The 23,172-nt window shown below is 39.2% G+C and overlaps 1 protein-coding gene across 3 annotated transcripts; it reads right to left on the minus strand.

Moving 5' to 3' along the window:
- Positions 1–341: 341 nt before the first annotated feature.
- On the minus strand, positions 342–13,854 carry emp2 (epithelial membrane protein 2). 3 transcript variants are annotated; one of them, XM_088317627.1, is made up of 6 exons: positions 13,655–13,854; positions 7,846–7,906; positions 4,705–4,949; positions 3,338–3,446; positions 3,109–3,249; positions 342–2,121 (listed from the first exon to the last, which is right to left on the minus strand). In XM_088317627.1, exons 3-6 carry the CDS (start codon positions 4,780–4,782, stop codon positions 1,952–1,954), a joined length of 498 nt encoding a protein of 165 aa, XP_088173753.1. In that variant the 5' UTR covers positions 4,783–4,949; positions 7,846–7,906; positions 13,655–13,854; the 3' UTR covers positions 342–1,951. The 3 variants fall into 3 exon arrangements, with proteins under 3 accessions (XP_088173753.1, XP_088173752.1, XP_088173754.1); XM_088317626.1 differs by lacking the exon at positions 7,846–7,906 and having other exon boundaries at positions 13,655–13,852; XM_088317628.1 differs by lacking the exons at positions 7,846–7,906; positions 13,655–13,854 and adding an exon at positions 7,587–7,793.
- Positions 13,855–23,172: the final 9,318 nt, after the last annotated feature.

Here is a 23,172-nt window from a genome sequence, read left to right on the forward strand (position 1 = left end):
TAACAATAATTCTATCCCGACAAAAAGTTAGTACATTATTTAAAAGTGTGCCCGTCTTGTGTCTTTGTTATTGGGAAATTAAACTGTTTTCCAAAACATTAGTAAAATTTTTTTACTTGTGCTTTTAGAGGGTGTCTTTACTTCTTGAAAAAAATTTTTGTCAATAACATATTTCGCACCTATATGTATTCAAAGACAACTACATTGTAAATAATCAACCATAAAAAAAGTTTACACCCCATTTAGTTATTGTTGCAATGTCTGTTGAATATCTGCAAATATAATCTCCCTAAATTTCTTGTCAACTTTTTTTTTAAAGATTCACTTTACATACACATGTATTTCATCTCAATATACATTAAAGGCGTTTATTGAAAGACAGGAACACCCATGAAAAAAATGAAGGCTTATTAATGACTATGGAAATAAAATCATAAGACTAATAACATGCAACCTCGCAAAATGTTATTTTGATAATTTTTCAAGTAACATCTTGAGTTAGAAGAGCAAAATCATCACATCCGTTTCCCTGAATCAAGAGTTTGCCCAAGGCTAAAAGAATCTTGACAAAAGAACCCAGTGCATGACCAATTGCTCATGCAATTGAACTGGGGACATTACTGCGTGCACATTGTTTCCTCGAGAAAGAAAAATATTAGCTCTAAGTTACAAACCACACCAACACCAAGAAATGGTGATTTAAAAAGTTAGTGCTATTTTATGAGCAAATACTAGCCAGAAATAATCTCTGGTGTGAAGCATAATAACAAACATGTGAGAATGGCAACAGAATAAAATGACGCATTTCATCTTGTGATGTTAAAACATGTTACAGTTGGTCGAATAAATAGCCTTTGTCCCGGTTTCTGCTGAAGAAAAGAACAAAATAGCATAGAAGCATGACAAAAAAAAAATAACAAGACATTCTTATTTCAAGTTTACGTTGTCATTGAAATCCCAACCGTCACAGCACATAATTGGTTTGAGTTTCAGTATGTCACCAACAGATGAAAAAGCATAACTGACAAAATATTCTAATCCGACAACTATCACTACATTTCGAAGCTAAGGTGAACATAATGTTTTCTACTTTGTGTTATTGACGACATTAGTTCAGACAGCAATAGTCTCGACTATACAAACACAGCAAATATGTACAAAATAAGTTTTATGTGTTATTAGCTTCTCAAAAAAAAAAAAATGCGGACCCAGCAGGAAAATCTCCCAACATTTTTTTTTTTTTACTTAACCCATATATATTTCACACATGGCCTTGCCAACAAAGAAGTAAGAGCGTGTATGGATGTGGTAAATGAAAAGGCAAATGAAGGCCAGTACGTTTTTTTTTTTTTTAATCATTGTAATGCCTTCAACAACAACTAAGAGGTTTGGATGCCCAAATTAAATGAGTCGTTCTCACTAAATGCACAAAGAAACATTGGTTTCTGTCGGCAATCTTCCCCTTCAATAGTTCTGCAGGACAGCTCATGAGAATTTACATGGAGATGCTCACCTAGTATTTAATGCAAATGAAATTGTCGGGGCGATAAGGAAATCGTGTCATACTTGTCCAACTTGAAATGCAAATTGAACAAACATGGTTCTGCCTCCCCGGTATTAGTTCACGCTTTAAAATGTACGCTGAATGTTGTTCAGTCACTGCAGACAATCCAGTGAGATTTCTTCTTCAAATGGCAAATATTTATTAGTGTGTATGAAAAGTGACATTGAATTCATCATTGACTCCAGATTCAGTGAGAAGACGGCACCGTTATAAAAGTGATACGCAATGCTTAATCTGTGTGTGTGTTGTTTGTTGTTTTGTTTGGAAAAATAGCGGCATGGAAATTGCCTCTACTGCTATGTGAGTGTGTGGCACAATTAGCGTCTTGCGTATTCGCTGTACATCCAAGGATTTGGATTTATATACTGCATGCCCGCGAGTTGACATTTACTTGCGTTTTCTAAGCACCAAATACATGAGACCACTAATTAGAGTCATTGGGAAGCTGACCCAGGCCAAAATATAGGAGGATCCGTATGAGCCGTCATGGAGACTGCTATGGTGGAAGGACTTGTTCTGAGCCGTGTAAATGGACGCCGCCATCATCACGCACACAGCTGAAGGGAAGAGAAAATTTGAAAGAAGAAAGAGCGGAAATTAGATACGTTTTACGTGTCAATATCAACATTAGCAGTTTTAGTCATGATGTATGGATGAGATTTTGGACTCACACGCACATCTATGAAGATGTTGTGTTAAAAATTATGAGTTTGGCTCAATCTTGTGTCATCATCAACCAATTTGTGGCATTGAGGAACTTTGTTAAGACAAAAGTAGTGCTTTGATATCATCGTGTGGAATCTTGGAACCAAGGAATTATGTGGAAGTGAGTTGAGGAAGTATCACATTGCCACCATGTAATGACATCTAGAATCTACAAGAGATTATTAACCTTTTTTGGGAGGTGTGGTCAATTTCTCGCGATTCGCGACAGATTTTCATCCCCACTTGCACATTCAAAATTGTATTAGTAATGCCATCCATGACTTCATTAGGCAAAGTACACTTGTGCTGTTGGCAGCGGTTGTGACCGAGCTTGACCTGACACTTCTTCTAATAAGCAAAAAAAAACAAAAAAACAAAATGGGAATGGGAATTGCCAAAAATTACAAATAACACGGGATGGGTTCCAAAATATATGTGACTTACCAATGCCATACCCCAAAATATGCAGGGCCCAACTTTAACACTTTATATTGCTGTATTTGTGTTACTCCTGACATTGTCCCTTCTCGAGTCTCTTTCAACAACAGTGTCATTAATGGCTCACAAAAGAGAACTCATTCATTCAAAGAATTATTCAAACTCATGTGAACAACTCTTTCCGGCATTTTGTTGCTAGGCAGAACTCATGAAGTACAATCATTTGTGTCTCAAAGCCAGGTCACTCGGGATTATAAAACCAGCTCATTTATCAAACAGAAGCTCTATTTTGTACTGTATTTGTATTATATAGTATATGCGACACCGCATATGCGTGGAAAATTCTGTAACCTGTCTTACATTTTGTTGGCAATTGATTTAAGTGTGCTTGTGTCACTCACAGGCTAGAAGCTGAATAATAGCAGTAAAGACGAATCTCTCTCCTTGCTTGAGCCTGAAGAGCTGCAGAATGAAGACGAAGAAGCTGATACAGCATAAAATGGTGGCCAGGATCATGGTGGCCTGCACCGTCTGCAGGTAGGCTAATGGGCGAAAGGGAGCAACAGCTGTTAGAAAATTGTACATTGCAAACTTGTACATGCTCTAATTGCAGACAGTAAACTTTGCTACCTGCATCAGGAGTGTGGCTCTTGGCGATGGGAAAGCAAGTGACGTTGCAAGAGTACCACAGGTCCGAGTAGAGCACATCCCGTCCAGGTGCTGACACCAACCACCATGCCTGTAACGCGACAGTTTTTTCTGTTCATAAAACACTTTTCATAAACACGTTGTCAGCGGCGTGGTTTCACTTCCCATACAGTGATGTTTTCAATGTGAAAGTTTTTGACATTAAATAAAGTATACTATTTCTCAGTGGTGGATGCTCAAAGCCACATGCGGCCCATTAAACGTTTTAATCCGGCCCGCCCAACTTGAAAAAAATTAAATGAATAAACCTTGCTTTATTTTTCAAATGCTGTGTTTTTTCAAAGACATATATATTGTTGTCATGCTTTTGTTCACTTTCATTTAATATATATATATATTTTTTTCTCCAATCAGGTGAGGTTACCAAAATACTCCATCCATTTGCTCCTGGTCCGGGCCCCTCTGTCAAATTTTAGAATCCATTGTGGCATGCCAATCAAAAAGTTTGCCCACCCCTGCTTTAAAGCCTTCTCTGCTGGCCGCACATAATCAGGAAATCATGAGAATTTTTATGATAACAATTCAATAATTATATAATTGAATTTGAATATGTATGGTATATATTTAATTCACAATCATGGCATATTATGCTGTTTTATTATGTGAGAGTTTTTATCCAATCAGAATTCAGCTGTCTTGTGTTGCCAGGCAGATTTCATAATACAGCGCCAGGTTGTTTTCCATCAAGCCTTCAGATTCTTCCCTGCGGGTGTCTGCGCTGTGTGTGTGTGTGTGGGTGTGGGGGTGTGCGTGCGTGTGCGTGGGGGTGTGTGTGTGTGTGTGAATGTGCTCTCAGAATTGATGGACAGTTGCGATAGCCAATCAGATCACGGGTTGGCTACATACAGTGAGCCTTCTCGCAGGCCTCATGTTGGAGGTACAATGTGTCCTGAGGAAATCTACACCAGACATTCTTACCCGGCGACCGTTCAAAAATCTTAAATATATTCCTGCTTTTTTAACCGACAAAGGCCGAAGGAAGGAAAAGTGTGGATTTCATTGCAGACATACTTGCGAGACGATTTTCAAGATGGACCTTTCAAGAGAAGCTCTTTTGTGAGTCAAAGTGGTCCAACACTCAGTAAAGCATTAGTGTCTCTCACTATATTATTTGTCCGGCCACGGTGTCATAACTGATGGTATTATGAGGGGGATTTATTCAAGTCGGACTTCACTGAAGTCCTAGGAGTGAAATCCACGGCCCGCCACTACTATTTCTAACACGACATGTCCTCGGTTTTGACATGGTGAAAATGGCCCTAAAATGGCTACGTTCTGATGGCACTCACATTATGTATGGTAGCAACAAAGAGGAGAATGGCTGCAGCCAAATGGAAAAGGATGATGAGGACCAAGATGATCAACATGGCTAGCCCCTCTGATCGGCTCACTCGTCTTCTAGTGGTTGATTGATGCAAATAGATGGCGAGATGCTTCCGGGTCACTGGGGCTGATTTTCCCTCTGTGAATGGAAGTCAAGTTTGCAGGCTGATGGTCAGGTTCGATCCGGGCCTCTCGCATTAAAGGAGTCAGTCTGGATCATATGTAACACACAAACAAAACAAGGTTAATCTACTTGCCCAGCACGTTAAATGCATGTTTTTGGATGCAGGCAAATAGTGATATGGTCAAATTATTAAAATATTCAATAAGGGGTGGTTGGGTTGTACTCATTTGGTCTTGACTCTTGCTTCCAACTTCATGGGACGATCAGATGCACATAGTTAACTACATTAATTTTCACCTTTCTTCACCAGTGTCATTTAGACGCTCTTGTTATTATGTGCCTGATGAAGGACCTTGCTAAATTTGGTATTTAGTGTGGCAATTGAAGATCTTTTTGAGGGAACACATGTTCAGTGAAAGTGTTGAAACTGCTCCATCTGCGATCAATTATCCCAAAACAGCTCTCTTAAGAATTTTAAGAAGGACAGGGTTGATGAAACACTCAGTTGAAATACGTGCAGCCTCAAAGTCTCCCCTCAAAATATAGAAAATATCATTTAAGTGTGTTTCTCGCTTAGCATAGCAACAGTAGCACACAATTCAATCAGAGCAATAACATGTTAGGATAATAACCAGTAATCAATTAAATGGTTGTAAACTTTGAAATGCAACAATTTTATTAGGAACCCATGAGCAGAAACAAGTTTTCTTAACTGCTATGTGTTATGATATACAGTACAGGTGTGATAGCAAATTCGGCTCTGCTTTGTTCACTTTAGATGCTAATTTTGTGAATCAGTGCTGTGTTATGCTCTCTCACAGTCTATTCTGTAAAGCTATTCCCGCCCGAACTTTCCTGGAGGAAATGGTCTATTCTTAGCAAATGAATTTTTTAAGATGGTGAACACAGCATTCTTGAGGTTTTAGTTTTAAAAATTCTACACATCACAGAGTCGGTTCTTTTAAAGTTTTTTAATGAAATCTTTTAAGTGCCATTCTGGTGACTGTTATCCCCGTGCTTTAAGATTGGACACGGTGGCCCATGAAATCCCAATATCCCGCCTGGAGCATCACAGCAAAGCATTGGCGTGGTAACGACCGTATTTGGTAGACAGGACCTCTGTGTCAACCTCTGGGACTCTGTTTCCGCATAAACTCGCTTCATCTGTGGGTTCCCACAGGGCTCACTCCTAGGTCCCCTTTACTTGCTTTAACTTGGCACCATAATCAGGAAATATGTGGAATTTCCTCTCCCAAATGTGCCTGAAAAAGGATATTCTCTCACTCCATAAATGTACAGATGACCTAAAGACCTGACTGACTCTTAACTTTTGAATTTGCAATGCCATAAAGAGAGAGGCAGTTTGGTGGCATCGCTAGAAACGCCACAGTAGATCTGCATTAATGGCCATCCTGAAATTTGATAAACAGATCAGGGGCTTGTTGTTACGTTAAGCTTTTATCACGTGAGGCAGGTGGCCAAAGTCAAGGCAATTATTTCAAAGCAACAGACATCCATTTTTTTGTCACCACCCTAATGCCGACTAATGCATTAATCACCTCATCTTTTAACTGGCACATGGACATTTTAGCATATTTCTGCTCTGGCTCCCAGCCCACTTTGGGATACATTCTCAACTTATATTATATGCATGCTTTCTCTCAAAGTTTCTTCATCCTAACGCATCGACTCGCTCTCGCAGGTCGTGTCTTCCTGACTGTGCCTAAAACCGATCTGAAGCTCAGCCTTTGCTTTTTCCACTCCAAACTTGTGGAACGACCTGCCCCAGCACATGCGACAAGCCTCCTGTTTACCTGTTTTCAAATGACCACTTAAAATGCATTTCTGCTCCTTGGCTTCAGACATGCAGTGAGATTTTGCCCTATTTATTTTTCACTATTATTTTCAATCTTGTTGACTTCATTGCTCCTTTTGTGACTGACATTTAATGGTATTTATTATTGGAACTTGTGCTTTATGTGAACCTCTTTATTAGTGTTGTTCCAATACCGATAGCAGTATCGGTAACTGTAGCAATACTGCCTTAAAAACTGGTTTCAAGATCGGTGAGTACCAACCAGTATGGGCCCGATACCGGCTATCGACATTGGTATCATGCTTCGAACAAAGCAAATGCATTTTCATACACATAATTACACATAAATATGCTTCAAATTTCAATCAAATGTAATCTTATAACACAGTGTACATGAAAAAGAAAACCATAACTGATATAAAGTGATCAGAGCATGTATGTTGTGATGGTGTTAGGTGGTCATGTTGAACATTTGACAGCCTTTGTGCGCATGGTGAATGAAAAATTTTACATCCAAGTGAGTATGCAATTCTTTAGAATCACAAGAAAAATTGTGCTTATATTTTGATTTTTTTTCAAAAGTATCGGAACAGTATCGGTACACAATCGGTATCGGCCGATACTGCACAGCCAGTTGGCGGTATCGGGCCCCAAAAAGTGGTACCGGAATAACACTACTCTTTATCTTTGGTGTTGTTTATTTGTTGCTTTGCACAGCAGTTTGGTGCACTGTACTTGCTTTCATGCTTAACAGATAAAGTCAGATTGGATTTGATTGGAATCAACACAACACAAAATTTTGATATGTGCACACATGATTTAGATTTCGGTAACAGCCACCCAAAGCGAACATTAAAAGGAGCTGAGTTGGCAGATACACACACACCCGCACACAAACACGCGCTCACCCAAGCCAGACAGCAAAGGAATTAGCCCTCTCCGCCAAAATGGAAACGTAGTAAAAACAGACTCCTCCCACCGACAGGAAGCAGGCCACAATTTGTGTGAGCACATGTGGCTGTGGGGTTGCTGCCAGGGGATGGACTGGACTCTTTTTGAGGTGGCGACGGCAGGAAAATAGAAGCGAAATCTTGAAACGGTGGCGTGCTGTGGCCTTGAATCATGTGACACCAGGTTGGGGGTTTAGATAGGAATGTAAACACCAACTGCTTTTGGTAAATGCTTGTCATCACTGAGCTCCAAGAAGTAAACAGGATCGCGCAGTGAACTGAGAAAAAAAAAACACAGTTTATAAAGGCATACTTTCTTTGTAGGATATGAACATGATATAGTCAAGTCATGTTTTTCCCCTTTCAAGCAATAAACCACAATATTAACGTTATCATTACGAGAATACAAGCTAACTACAAGCATGATAATAAATCTTAAAGTAATAAATACCTCGCTGAGCAAGCTGACGAGATAGATCTCTCGTTGGATTTATTGCATTGCAACACTTTGATTTTAAATTCCATCTCGCGAAAGTACCCGTTGGAACAGCCGGATAATTCCCAGATGTGCACACATGCACATTCGCACGTATGTAAGCATGTCTGCTGATAAGGTTGTGTTAGCAAAAAAGAAGAGCGTAAACAGAATTGGAGAGCGTTGGAAGGGAAATACTGAATATTCGTTTGCAGCAGCACACTGACACACACGTGTGGAAACCAATTTTTTTTTTAGTTGACAAAAATGAACGAAATAAAACTGCAAATGAAATAACATTGAAAAAATGGAATAAAATGAAAAGTCGAATGCTTTTGGAAGAATGCAAACTAACTGAAACTAAATCAGAATTTATCATGAACTAAAAGTAACTGTTTTTATCTTTGTCAAATAATCTAATAGATGCGCTCGATCAGAGTTTATTTTAAATGTGTTCATTTTTGAAAAACTAAAAACCCACAAACCAATTTGAAAAATGCAATTCAACCGAACTGAGTCATAATGAAATCAGATTAATAAAAAATGTAAAATCCCAAACAATTACAACCCTGGTAGGAATGACAAGAAAATGCCGTTTAGAGGCATAAGCAAATCTCAAAGCCACCAAGCTGGCATGAAAGCCATGTACCGGTCGGTACACAGCATTTTAATTCTCATATGAATACACGTCCTCTTTGCGTGACTATATTTTTTTTAAAACTACTGACAGCAGCTAAAGTCATAAAAATACAACCCGGACATGCAAAGCATTGCTGCATGAGAAGTTAAACTTGACTATCATATATTTTAACCATCCCAATTAATAATAATGAAAGAAAAGACCAGTCATGCTCATTTACACTCCAATAAATGTTCTCACCGTTTTTTTTTTCCCCCCTCCCACGCCATTTTTAAAACACACTTCTAAACACATTGTAAATATATTTCAACGTACATAAAAACCAAAACAAACATACGTATACAATCTGTGAAGGATAGTCATGCTGGTGAGTCTGTGCGTGAGCTGCGGCCGACAGCAGCTCCTGCGTGAAAGTGTTCATTGTGTTTTTTTGTTTTACTCTTTTCTCGTTGTTTTGTAGAAAAGTGAATTAGTGACTGCGAATCTCCTTTCCAACTTTACACTATATGCATGTAAGTATACTATAGAAAAAAATATGGCGATAAACTTCAGATTCCCACGATATAACGGGGGTTCTGGGAAACACAAATACATTTAACACAAAAATTGAAGAAAACTGCACACTTATCTCCTTCCCTTAACTATCACTCAGCACATAATTCAGGTCTGGATGCACTAATACTCACCTAAGACACAAGCAAGCAGCTGCACACACACACACACACATAATGATGTCCGCATGCCACATCCATTAGCCTTGCTGGTCTGGAATGCATTACATTGCTTTTACAAATCTCATGGTGTATCTGCTCACAAAGCAGCAGTTGTTCTTCGTCAATCAACGGGCAAATAAAAGGCTGCAATATCTAATTTAGTTAGAATGCTATTTCTACCATTTGTCACTCAGGTCAGTAGTAAATTATATTTATAGCAATTGAGGATATATTATAGAAAGCCAGTTTTTATTTCTCCCTGGGCCTAACTTTTTTGTTTTTTATGTTTAGAAAGCACAATCAGTAACAAGTGAAAGACCATCGCACTTTCTTTCATTATGTTCTTATTGCAACCACCTCAACTGACACACACAGACAAAGACACACAAAATACAACCATTCCTCCTTTCCACTCACCCTTATAATAGGAAGCTAGGGGACTCAGTGCAAGTGTGTGTGTGCGTGCGTGTGTGCGTACGTGTGTGTTGTGTGACTGCTGGAAAATGCTGACATTTAATGTCCTTTTCTTTCATAAAACACAAAGCCACAGACTTAACTGGGCCTCTGGATCTCACTCCCCCGACTCTCTCACTGTTCCGCTCTCCCAACTCCTCTCTTTTGCTGGCTTTGGGGAAAATGGCTGAAAACGGACGAACAGAGAAGAGGAAGTGGACATGAGAACTTCCAGTGGGGCCCTTTGGCTCCTAATTAAGTTGTGCTGCTGAAAAATGTGACAGTTACTAGCAGACATTCATTCTAAATTGCCTTGTTTCTTTAATTTATAGTCCTTGAATAGTATTTAGGCTGCACAGGGTTGAACTCACCCCCCAAAAAAATATTTGCAATAAAATGTCCTTCACATGTCGAAACATGGCATTCTGATTAATAATGCGGTTGTGCTTTGTGTAGCAAAATCCACCCGTTTTTATCCACCTCAGCAGGCGGCCATTTTGCCACTTCTGTCGATTGAAAATGACGTCACAGTCGCTCCGGGCTCTGGTAACGACTAATTACAGCTCAGCCATGATTGGTCGTGTGATGCCATTTTCAATTGACAGAAGTGACAAAATGGCCACCCTGAGATAAAACGGGTGGATTTTACTGTTTAATTCATATTCCACAAACGCATGATAAATCAGAATGCCATGTTTCGACTTGTGGACCTGCAGAGAACATATTCTTGTAAAGAAAATTTGGGGGCTGACTTCCTTCTTTAATGATTATTACCCTAAGTCAGGTGTGTCCAAACTACGGCACGGGGGCCACACGCGGCCCGTTAAGCGTTTTAATCTGGCCCGCCGAACTTGAAAAACATTAAATTAATAAACCTTGTTAATGTTTTATTTTCTGAACACTGTGGTTTTTCAAAGACATATATAATCTTGCAATGCTTTTGTTCGTTTTTATTTAAAATTAAATTAATTTTTTTTCTCCGATGAGGTGAGGTTACCAAAACACTCCAGCTATCTGCTCCTGGTCCGGCCCCTCTGTCGAATTTTGGAACCCATTGTGGCCCACCAATCAAAAGTTTGCCCACCCCTGCCCTAAGTAATGAGTGTGATCAATCAAATGTAACTTTTTTGTCCTTTCTAAACATCTTTGATGGGCTCAAGGTGAAGAATCTTCTAGCATACATTCATGGACCTTGCATTGTACCCTGGGGCTGTTTCCACAAAGAATCATATTGATTAAAATAATCTGTTGTTCACAATGTGGCTGCGTTCAATTGTGTGTGGGTGGGTCAGCTTAGGTGGTTTTGTGTTTATACACAGCAATCATAGTGCAAGGTCTATTTTTAGTGAAAACACAAAAGGCACATCTTCCCTGTCCCTGAGTCAATACAAAGCTTTGTCTAGGGAAGAGCAAACACACCCCCTACAAATACACAACCTTGTACTACTTTTACTTGTACAGTGACAAATGTACTATATTTTCAACGGCCAGAGTCAGACGCTAAGCAAGCTCACACGACTGAGGCAGGAAACAAAAATTAAGGAAAAAAATGATGAAAAATATGAAGCATTATAGCGACTTTACAGACTAAAGATGTGGTACTGTATAACTGTGGACAACTTTATCATAAAAGTAAAGTAAAGTCTAACTCACCCATTGAAGACTTCCCGCTGTGTTTGCAGACCACTGTTGTCACCCAATGGTGTTTTTTTTTTTTTGTGAATATTGCTGTAATTAACGAAGCCTTGTGTAATCTACATAATTGTATTGCTCACATGACACATGATGATTTGAATTTGTTAAACATTTGAGGCATATTTTTACTTCTCCAGAAGATTGCGGTTTAACTCCCAATTATGTGACTTTTGGATCACGAGTTTATAGATTCCACAGTATTGTTGCCAAGACCAACAAGCAATCTCTACAGAAACGGAGAAATGTGAGTTGATTGCGCGAGGATGTGATTAATCCTCTAGATCCAATAAAGCTAAGACTCGCTTTTGATTGAAAACCCCCCAAAAACAAAAGTACATAAAGTATATATGTAATTAAGTATACAAAACTGAGTTATGTGGTGAGATCCATGTATAAGACTGTGCACAGTTTGTATCCTGTATACAATATGCTCAGGTATGGGGCCTGCAGCTGGCCAACAGGAAATCTGAAGCAATCACCATCTTAATAAGCCATCAGTCAAGGTCAAATGAAATGTTCTCTCAAATGTGAAAAGAGTTACTTTTGTTAACAGTGGCCATGTAGAAAGCATAACTGGCTCAACGTATTAGGGGCCACAGGCTCACAAAATAAAAGCCGTGCTGAATTTATGTTAACAGGAGTCGTGATGGTATTGTGCATGAGAGTGTGTAGTCCACACTAATTAGGACCTCGTAAACTGGACAAATGCCCGCATTAACACAAACACACGAGTACCACTGTTTTCACTGAAACTGTGAAAGACTTGCCCCCGACGTTGGAACTCTTTCGTGTTGGACACTGACATGTAATTTTGGATGTGTATGAGTCAACATGTTTTGTTCACAGACCTCCCTAAAGTGACAGCCAAAAGTAATGACCACATGGTTGAGAGAGGTTACGCGACCAAAAAAAAAAATCCCCATGTCTGTTTAGCGTCCACACGCTTCGCACGTAATCATTTTCATCATTCAGCACCTTTCAAACCTTTACGTTAACTTTGTATCAAATATCACAGTACACACCTTTCTGCTCATGCTGAGTTCATGAAGAGAGAAAATGTAGGAAAAACGGACACTTACTTGGACCGGAGGCAGAGAGATCATGTTACATTGAAATAACGTGCTATAGATCAGCTTTACTAATTGTCTGATCCACACAGTAGTTATTCGTTCACATGTTATAAAGGACAATGAAATTAATTGAATTTCCTTGCCTATTTTTTTAAGAATGAATGCACTCATATATATTATGATTAGAAGCAGTATTGCGAGTGTTTTGTATACGTTTATACGTTTAGAAACACGTAACGTATTTTTCGGTAAACAAAAACATTGCACAGGTATTTAAGTATTTTCAATTCAACCACTTCGCCCAAGGTTCATCTCCAAACTTCCACTCATCAGCCTACCAAAAAGTGATTTGCACCGATAGAGGGCATAGTGTCCTCAAAACTAAATTTTAAAGCTGCATTCAAATCACTTCATAATCTTTCATTTTAGCCAATAACCATGTAACAAAAATCACAACAAAATAAAATTGTGATTAGTTTTAACTGATGTTTTTCCCAGTTTAAACCGGGAACAATAAAATGTCACGTGCATTTTTCGAACGAGGAGCTGCCATATGGAAGAAAAAAATTAGCTGTAATGTTAACAAAAGAATAATGATGGATACAAAAGAATGGAAACTATTAACTTCACACGAACCCTCAGATCATATTATCTCGTTTTCTAATAAAAAAAATTGTATCTTGTTTTATTCAGAACACGAAGAACACGAACGCGAACGGGTGTTTAATTACACCCCTTTTGGCAATTTGGAAGTTGAGACTGAGAGAACTTGTGCGTAAAAATACGCACGAGGAAATAAAACGAGCAAGAAAATGTACAGCATTAAAATAACAAAGCTGCACACCGTGAAACAATACATTTGGAAGTGCAACTCTTCAACTTTGTGAGAAGAAAAAAAAGTGGACCAACATCACATGCAAGCAACACAGTAAACCTTTTTGCTGCATTCAAACTAGATGCAAACGCGCACATTTACTCACCGAGTTTGAAGGACGTGGAATAAAACACGATGAGCGCAGCTCCAGATGGGACAGCGTTTGTTAGGAAATTAATTTTAAAGTGAACAAATATTGCAAGATCAAGGCTCCAGGCGCGACTCAGCTAAACCTACTCTAACCCAACCAACTCACTCGATTCCCCCCAAAAAGTTGGAGATGTACACTTGCTCTATGGGTCCGCTGCTTGCGTGGGAGGGCTCTGGGTGTGGCTTTAGTGCGTGTGTTTGCATGTGTGTGCGTGCGCGTGCGTGTGCACGCGGGTGTGCGCGTGCGCGTTTGTGTGCGTAAGGGGTTTGTCACACGACGAATGTGGTAGGAAATCATAATGGAGAATTGAAGGGGCGTTTAATAGTCAGTTTCATGTGGTAAATGAAGAGAGAGTTTAAAACAGAGCAGACAACAGAAAGAGACAAGGAAGAGGAAATTAAAAAAGACAAGGAATTTGGCTGCACAAAAAAAAAAGAATGAAAGGCTTTAAAGTGGGAGGAAATGGGCCATGGCCATAATTAGGAGCATAATTCATTGAATTTGAAACTGTTGGAATAGTTGTGAGGAATCCAGAAGCAGTCCAGGGGAATCCAATTTTGTCTAAAACCACAGATGCCATAGATGAATGTAATTGTGTTTGAAACCAGTAATAGTGGATTGAAATGCAAAATAAAATCTCGAAGGTGAATGGTGGTTTATGGAAAGCCGTTTGTCGTTGTTTGCTGCAAAGGGTTACGAGTCATTAGAACCAAAAAGGTGTGGTCTTTTTCTAAAGGTGTGGAGATGGGTCATAAAACACAAACTGAAAAACTGACATCTTTCATGGCGTTGCATTAGTATCCATCAATTTCCCTGCAAGGGTGTGAAAAGCTGGTATTTATTCATCAACACACCCATCTCTTGAGGCATATCAGCTCTGGGGTGGAGCAAGTCTGTCATGAACTGTTGTCATATGCAAATAATTGATAACAGAAAAGTCAACACAAAAATAAAACCTCAAGAATAAAAATGTCTAAACAGATTAATACTTGACCAAAAGAATGCATTGTGGTGGAAGTGGATTCATGTGTGGAGTCATAAGGACATCATTAGCCGGGGCAGATATGGAGTAAAGAAGAGAGTATTGTCAAGGCTTGGTATGCTGCATTTCTGGGCATCCTCAATGCATGTTGCCATGTAGGAATGAATGCCACTCTGTCTCTTGTAGACGTTTGGATAAACACTTTTGAGTCAAATGAAATGTGCAGCATTTCGATTTTCAGTAATTAACTAATTGTGGAAGATGTCTCAATAAGTTTACATTCCAATTTTTTATTTATTTTTTATTTTTGTTTACGCCATCCGAATGTGATGCTAAGTCATTCATTAATGAAGTGTTGTTGTCTGTTGCACCATACAGCTCAGAAAATGCTATGTAATAACTCTACTTTTAAAAATTTTCCCCACACTCGTAAAACTCCATTTCGAGCCCTGACCTCAAGCCCGTCAAAGACCTTGGAATGAATACAACAAAGATCGTTAGGTAGGCCCTCACTGCACTTTTTCTCTGGATGAACAGACATCAATTTCACTAATAAAATTGCAAAATCTTGTAGAAAATCATCAGTGAAATCAAATTGTGCCAAAACAATGCTTAAATTGTTTTTCTCTTAGCGGAGGAGTTTGGAAAATCAATGCCTTCATTTGAGGATCAATTTCCTAATTTTGAGGGCCAATTGTTTTGCAAGTTAATCCCAAATGCCAGAAGCCAAGATTTTTTTAAACAATAAAAATATGACGCTAAAACAAATGAACAATTGTTTTTCCTTCGGCGCTCACTTGTTATCTAAAGCTGAGCCATGATTGGTTTTTAGCTGAGCCCCGAGCAACTGTGATGTCATTTTCAGTCGGCAGAAGTGACAAAATTAGATGGCTAAAAACTGCTGGATTTTACTGCTTAACTCATATTTCGGAACCACGACTAGTGGGCCTATATAGAAAAGATTTCTGCAGAGAACATTTTCGGGTTGACTTGTCCTTTAACAGCTTAAAAGGGGAATTTATTAATATTATATGGTTTTCATGTCAAGTTACCAACTTGTTTGGGGGTGAGAGCTAAAACTAACTTGAGTGGTTGGTAATAATAAGTAATAATGAAGCAGCTGGACACACCAAATGATTCCATTTTTTCAGTATTGGAAAGAAGGAAGCAATGAGAATGTAACTGCTCATTTGTCTTTCCTAACATGCTGGCCAAAGCTGTGTATTAAAATTGCGTAATGTTTCCCTGTCAACTTTTTTACTGAATGTCAGCGATCTGCAATGGGCTCTTGATTCATAGCAGAAGCTCGGAATAAATAAAAGGATGTTGCAACTCTGTGACAAAATTTTGTGTGTGGACATGTCTTCTTTTCCGTGTTTCTTTTTTTCTTTTTGTTAACTTCCAAAGCAAGTTGTCTTTTGTCTGCCTGCTCTTTGACTTTCTTAGGCAAATGAATGAAAATGTCGGAATGCAAATAGAATGGAAAGAATCGTGTCTTTGTGTCGCTGTGTATGACTGTTGAAGTTGAACGCTTCCATCTGTTTGGTCATTATGTCACAATGTGCTAGTAATTATTGTGCTTAGGGAGTAATTGTCATCATTCTATTATTATTTTTGTGTCTCTGCCCAGTTTAAGTTACGTCAATAGTGAGTTTCTGTCACAAAAACAGAACATGAACGTGTCATATATGACTACTGTTTTGATTATAAACTGGTATTGTAATCATAAATCAAATATTTGTAATATGATTCGTAACATTTTCCACCCTAGATTGTTTTCAAGGACAATGGACAGTGCTGTTTTATGTTTTTTGTGAGCCACTCATCGGGTTTCCTAAGATCGGTGTTTGTGAAATATATTTCACTCCAGTAGCATCCGCGCAATTCAATTTGACCGTTGATTATAAAACTGAGGATGTATGTCACAGTCCAGTCAAACTGTAACACACTCTTCAAACATGGTGAACATGCTACATGTACATGATAATGCCTCGTGTCTAAGCATTGTGTCAAAAGATACTGAACGCAGAGGCGGTCTGACCAATTAACCAACACAGGCAGTTGACACGAGGCCTCGAGATTTTCAGGGGTCACCAAACAACTAATAAAAGTGAATTAATCAATGGGGGTCAAAGGGTAGCGACTCAACACATCCATTGATTTACTATTCCATTTATCCTTTCGAGCAGGTGTGGGAAAACTACGGCCCGGGGGCCACATGCAGCCCATTAAATGTTTTAATCGGCCCGCCGAACATGAAAATAATTAATGGAATAAACCTTGTTCATGTTTTATTTTCTAAATACTGCAGTGAGTCAAAGACATATATTTTGTTGTAATGCTTTTTTTTCACTTTCATTTACAATTAAATGTAATTTCTTTTCTCCAATGAGGTGAGGTGACCAAAACACTCCAACCATCTGCTCCTGGTCCGGCCCCTCTGTCAAATTTTCGAACCCATTGTGGGTTTGCCCACCCCTGCTTTTGAAGGTCATATGGAGTTGTAGCCTATCACCTACTGTGGTCCCCAACTAAGCCACTTTGATGAAAAAAAAAATAATAATAATTCAGTCTACGCATGTCAAGATGCTAATTGTCTTTGTCGCATCATGCTAATATTAAACACACGAGCTAATGAAATGAATCACGATAGTGCGTACAAAGCCCGCTCGTCACATGGAGCAGCAACGGTGAAGTCATCTGTGTTCAAGTAACCTTCAAAAGATTAGAGCTATACATTTTACCAGAGCTGAGCAGTCCGTCCTTGGGGCGGAATGATCAGGCCCTCCGGTCAGTGGGGGTGACAAATTTAAAACAAGGGTTGAATTAAACGAGGCCAAAGGTGGATTTTAGTCCGGCCCACGAATCGGCCCTCGTGCGTGTGATGTGGTTGGGAGGCGGCCAAAAGTTTATCTCAAATAGTGCCTCAGAATGCTTCAAAAAGCGCCTGTTTTTTAAAAAAAAAATTATATTTATAAATAACGTCGGAGGGTCGATGTCGGAAGGCTACCCAGATCACGGCCTGACCGGCAAAAAAGGGTCATGTGCCCAGCTCTGCATTGTACAGTATGAATTATTTAAACATCACATCCATCTTGGACACCTGCACATGTGTTAAATCATCCACTATGAATTCACTGTCCTAAACAAATCCCACACCATAAACCGAAAGAAAAAACTGCCTGCCACTCCTTAAACGCTCTACGGTCATATTTTCCATTTTTCTTAACTCGTCTTGTAAATATAGACAGTATTTTTAGATTTATCTCAGTGCCCCTCTCTAAAAGAGTCAGAGGAAGGGGGAGAGGAAGAACTCTAGGAAATAGTTTCACTGCCAGCGTTGTTCTACAATCTCATATCTTTCACGCGCTGACTCATAATTATCTAAATTTTTTTCATCTCCTACATTCTTGCGTTATTTTTCATCTCTTTGGTTGAGAATTATTTTTTGTTTGTTATTTTTCTGAAATTCCGTTCAATGTGCCTCCTGCTGATTGCCTCCAGTGGCAGGGCTGGACACGCGCACGCACACACAGACACACAAAAATACACGCTGTGTGAGAAACAGGAACAGGGGAGGTAGGGGCTACTTCCTGTCTGCCAGTAGATAAGTTTGCTTTAGAGTGCGCTTGTCTGGCATGGTTCCAGATGTTAAAGCTGCTGGGGAGTGTGGTTTAATGGTCATGCAGGAGGCCCACTTAATGGACAGTACATGAAAATAACTGAAACATAACACAAGGCATCAATTACCATTGATACCAAGTTTCTTAAGGATATAGATTTCTGGGGATGTTAAACAGATTGAAATCTTTCTCTTTTTTAAAAAAAACGTCACGACTGTCGTTTTTAATGTGCAAAAAGTCAATTTTGCTAAATTGAGATTAAAAAGGTGACCAAAGTACTTTAAGATTGTGTGTAGGCGTGTCCACTTGACTGTGCTCACCTGTTTATCTATTACAATAGCAGGAAAATGATATGCGTCATTAGTGACGTACAGCGCGTGACACCTGATATATGGCAGAGAGGTTGAACCAGTTAGAGAGAGTGATAGTAAGGGGTTCTGTTGCCAGAAGGGCTAAGGATGGGGCGTCTTTGTTGTCTAAACAAGCCTTGGCCTCAGAGTATGTTCTGTAAGCGGGTGTAAATGTGTGTGTGTATGCGAGCGTGAGAGCGCGTGTGTGCATGAAGGTGAGTGTGCAACACTGAGTAACCAAAAATAGTCAGCAAGCCCATCTTATCTTCCTTCCTTCACACAAACAGTCACACACAAGAGGACATGCAGACAAAAGGGTTCCCTTCCTTCCAACCAAGATCGTTTTTTATCATCATGCTAGTGACACTTCGCACACATATACACACGCACACGCGCGTGGAGGGTATTGCCTCCCATTAGCTAACACATAACGGTTGACGCACAGTATATGCAGGCTCTTCAAGTCGCAACGTTGTGATGCCGGTTGCTTGAGTGAATGTTTCAGGAGGTCAGAGGTCGTTTCAGGTCGCGTCATCATGCAAGCTTAAAGCGGCGTCACGTTTAATCTCGTATGAATTCGCAGGCGCTCGAAGATTAGAAATGGAAGTCAGTTGGCGTCTAGCGAGGAGCGACTGGTTATGATTCTACAGAAAATGGACATTTACCCATTGACGAGAACAGTGGTTCTCGACCCTTTTTCAGTGATGTACCCCTGTGAAATATTTTTTTCAGTCAAGTACCTCTTAACCAGCGCAAAGCATTTTTGGGTTTAAAAAAAAAAAAAAAAGACTTAAAACATGCCATAAGTGTCTGATTGAATAAACTTTAGAACCATTCAAACGTCATTTGTATTGTTCCACAAAAAAATAATCAACATAAAGTGTCCTCTTTTGGATCATAGAAGAGATCTGCAACTTCTGGGAATAAAATCCAAACAAATTATAATCTTCAACATACATTCACAATTTTGTCAGCTCTGGTTTGGCCTTTTTTTTGCACTTGTGCCTGAGTTTTTTTCAGAAGGCTTACGCTTCAACTACGACTCCATTACTTCCGTCTTCAATTGATTGACAGGTAACGAGAGATGGCATGTGACAAGTTGGGTCGAACCATTTTAGTAATGGGGAGAATCTGGGTTTTTAAAATAATGAAATTGAGTCATCTACTGAATAGAAAATTCCGATTAATTCAATCATTATTTTTAAAGGATTTTTTCAGGTTTGTTTGTTTTATTTAAAATCTCGCGTACCCCACGGCTTTTACAGCCACAAATGGACTATCCTTTGTTCAAGACTAGTGTATCTTCTATTTGTTTTTATGATTATTGTCATTCTTTCTGGAGATCCTTTTCTATGTGTGTTTGTTATTTCTTTGTTTTATATAGCCTGTTTTGATCTTTCTCTCTTTTTATATGTATATTTGATTTTATGGGTACGGAATTGACTTCTTTTATCTGAAGAAGTTCTATTTGTTATTATTCAAAAAGGATTGGAGGCTTTTTGTTTGCATATGTATGTCCTGTTATACTTTCCATGTTCAAAGGGAGTTATGCAGTCTGTCTTATGAGTATCACTTTATAGATTTGTATGGCTGTGAAATTTCTGATAATAAATAAATGAACAAAGTTTGGAAAAAAAAATAAATCTTGCCTACCTCCTGGAGTTCCTTCAAGTACCCCCGAGGGTATGCTTACCCCCATTTGAGATCCAGACTAGAAAATGAAGTACAGGCTTTCACAAAGATAATAATGTTCAATTTGGGTTAAATTTGCATTGAAAGCATTGATATTTTGCTCGTCTCACACGGTTACTGAAATGTTTGACGAGGTGGACGAACACATTTTTTGATTAATTTACTGATTAGATTGAGGTTGTTGAGTACATTTTTCCCGCTTAAACATCTTTATGGCAACAGCATTATGAGTTGCGACATAGTTGGCTCACATCACATATGGAAAAGACGAATAAAATGAGCCATTGACAACAGCAGCAGTGAAGATTCCTGACCACGTAAGTGGGAGGAGCATCTACTGCCACTTTCATTCCGAGCTGACGCCACATGTGATTGGGTACAGGTCGTTAATAGAAGTGCTAAGCGCGGTTCAACTTGTGCACGGCTCAACAAATGTTTGTTTTCATGCTGGCAGAGAGCCAAACCTAAGATGCATCATTACATCACCAATACTTCCATTGGTTGGCATTTGTTTACAAAGCAGCGGGCCAGTAGAATTTACTGCCTCCTTGTCGTAAAAAAATACTTGAATGTTCTCACCAGGAACCTGTCGTCAGCACACTTGGCTGCTGCCAAAATAGGAGCAGTGCTCGTCTAGCACCAGTTTTGCAAGTGCTAAGTGGGTACTTTTGCTTTCAGAGAACTGGTGATAATTTTCCCCACACAGTCTGAATGCAAGACTTCTCCGGCGCCTCAATACTGGAGAGTACGGCATTTCCCATAGGAAACGATTAATTGAGTATATCAGATAATTTGAGATTATTTGTAATAAATTAACAATATGCGAGGAATCAGTTTTACATTATTTTCTGTATGAAAAGAAAGGAGCCCAGTGCCGGGCAATTGTAATAAATATTGCTAAAAGTCCCCATTTGTATGTTGAGCACGTTACATACATGCTTTGACAAAAGGGAGAATTTCTCAGACAAAGAAATTATTTTTATTAATTAATTCTTATCATTTTTTAAACAAACAAATTAAACCTTGTTTGCCATAAGGAGAAACTGGGAATCTCATTTCTTTTTATATTACGATATGCGAAAAAATCTAATCAAAACTCTTTTTTTTCCCGAAATTTAATTTTGAGGTTATTCACTCAGCACTAATTGTCACACTATAGCAACGGATGTCAGGGATTGGTGGAGCAGCCTCACCCTTTCTCCCCACACAACGGCTGGTAGGTCGTAATCGCAACCGCTTGTCCGCAGCTGGCGAAAAAGGTCAAAGGTCACTGTTGTTGGACATGAAAGAAGGACTGTCTTCCAGTTGTTCTACTTCATCTCATGTTTGATGGGGGTTGAGGTCAGGGCTCTCTAGTTCTCTGCATGAAACCCATCCAAAAAAAGCTTTGATCAACCCTTGGCATGCTGGAACAGAAAATGATCTTTTGAATGTTTCGCTTGACGTTAAAATTGGTGTATCTTAATGCACATTTGGTTTAAAGTGAATTACAACACACACACAATAAGTGAGGCGAAAACGAGTCGCTCTTCCAACTAGGGAAAATGAGCCCAAATACCACTGTGACTTCTGCAGACACGAAATGTGGTAAGACATTGGAGTGTGTGGCAACAAGGTGCAGTCAAAAACTGTTAAAATCATCCCAAAGGGTATGACCCCACAGCTGAGAATTTAATGTGATAGAAAGAGGAATGAATGGAGGGCGGCTTTAAATGCTTGATGGAGAAAGGAGGACATGCCAATTGTTTTACTTTCACAATCAAGACAGATATTGATATAATGTTGCAAGAGATTTAAATCGAAGTGCACAAAACGACACCAACATACTGTGCAATTAAATCTCAGGCCATTCAATAACCAATTATGATTGATTCGTGCGAATTTTGCCTCTCGAGAGGTGGTCTGACAAACGTGACAATTACAATGCCATGTTTTTACCTTGCAACGTAACTAAACATGCATAAAATGGCCACCAGTCTCATTCGCAATCTTGTTAAACTAACCTGTAATGTTTTTGATAAACTGGACATTTTAAATGCTCTTTAACGCTTGATTTTTAACGTCGCTCTATTTAAAATTAGATTGGACAGCATTTCCGTTCAGCATATTAGTATTATCAATGTACCACACCCTGTATTTGCCCATGTTCTTTTTTTTTTTCCCTACTTCCTCTTTTTTTCCACAGTGACATCTCTACACAGTCACACTTTCCCCAGAAAACACACCCACAAATGTCTCCCTGTTTAGCCTTACAGAAAATGAACAATGAGTGTGTGCGCATGCATTCGTGTGTACGGTATTGTTCCTAGTGTGATGACTGCTCGTGCAGCCAAGGCTTAACTTTTTTGCTGAGTAACCCTGTGACCAAAGTCTGTTCTGAGTCCGATAGGATGTGTGAGTGTGGCCCACTTGCTGAATTGACAAAATGGGTCTTCATTGACTTCATGAGAGGTTAACAGCTCAACTGAACGAACCACGGGACGCTAAATATTTAGACACGATATGGCTCTTTCAATAACAATGCAAGTCACACTTTAATCATGATAGCAACAGACCTTTGCCATGTTGTCGAAATGCATCACTAACATGACACCCCACACCAGACAAATAAACCAAAATATTAGGAATATCTCAACTGCTACAATTAAAAACAAAAATTCAAGGTCACAGAAAAGCACAATGTATCCTGACGGATAGCTTCTCAAATTTCTTATTTCCATTATAATATATAATTTATGATAGGCGTGGGAAAACTACGGCCCGGGGGCCACATGCGGCCCGTTAAACGTATTAATGCGGCCCGCCAAACTTGAAAAAAATTAAAGG

The sequence above is a fragment of the Idiotropiscis lumnitzeri genome, chromosome 15 (assembly GCF_059441095.1).
Source record: "Idiotropiscis lumnitzeri isolate Australia: NSW breed Sydney's pygmy pipehorse chromosome 15, RoL_Ilum_1.0, whole genome shotgun sequence".
Taxonomy (NCBI): domain Eukaryota; kingdom Metazoa; phylum Chordata; class Actinopteri; order Syngnathiformes; family Syngnathidae; genus Idiotropiscis; species Idiotropiscis lumnitzeri.

Excerpts from the sequence above, each read along its gene's own strand:
- emp2 (XM_088317627.1), bottom strand. The coding sequence starts at position 4,782 with ATGTTGATCATCTTGGTCCTCATCATCCTTTTCCATTTGGCTGCAGCC. Across the intron at positions 3,447-4,704 it reads TTGTTGCTACCATACATAAT|GCATGGTGGTTGGTGTCAGC; the intron begins GTGAGTGCCATC and ends GTCGCGTTACAG. Across the intron at positions 3,250-3,337 it reads GAGCCACACTCCTGATGCAG|CCTACCTGCAGACGGTGCAG; the intron begins GTAGCAAAGTTT and ends TTCGCCCATTAG.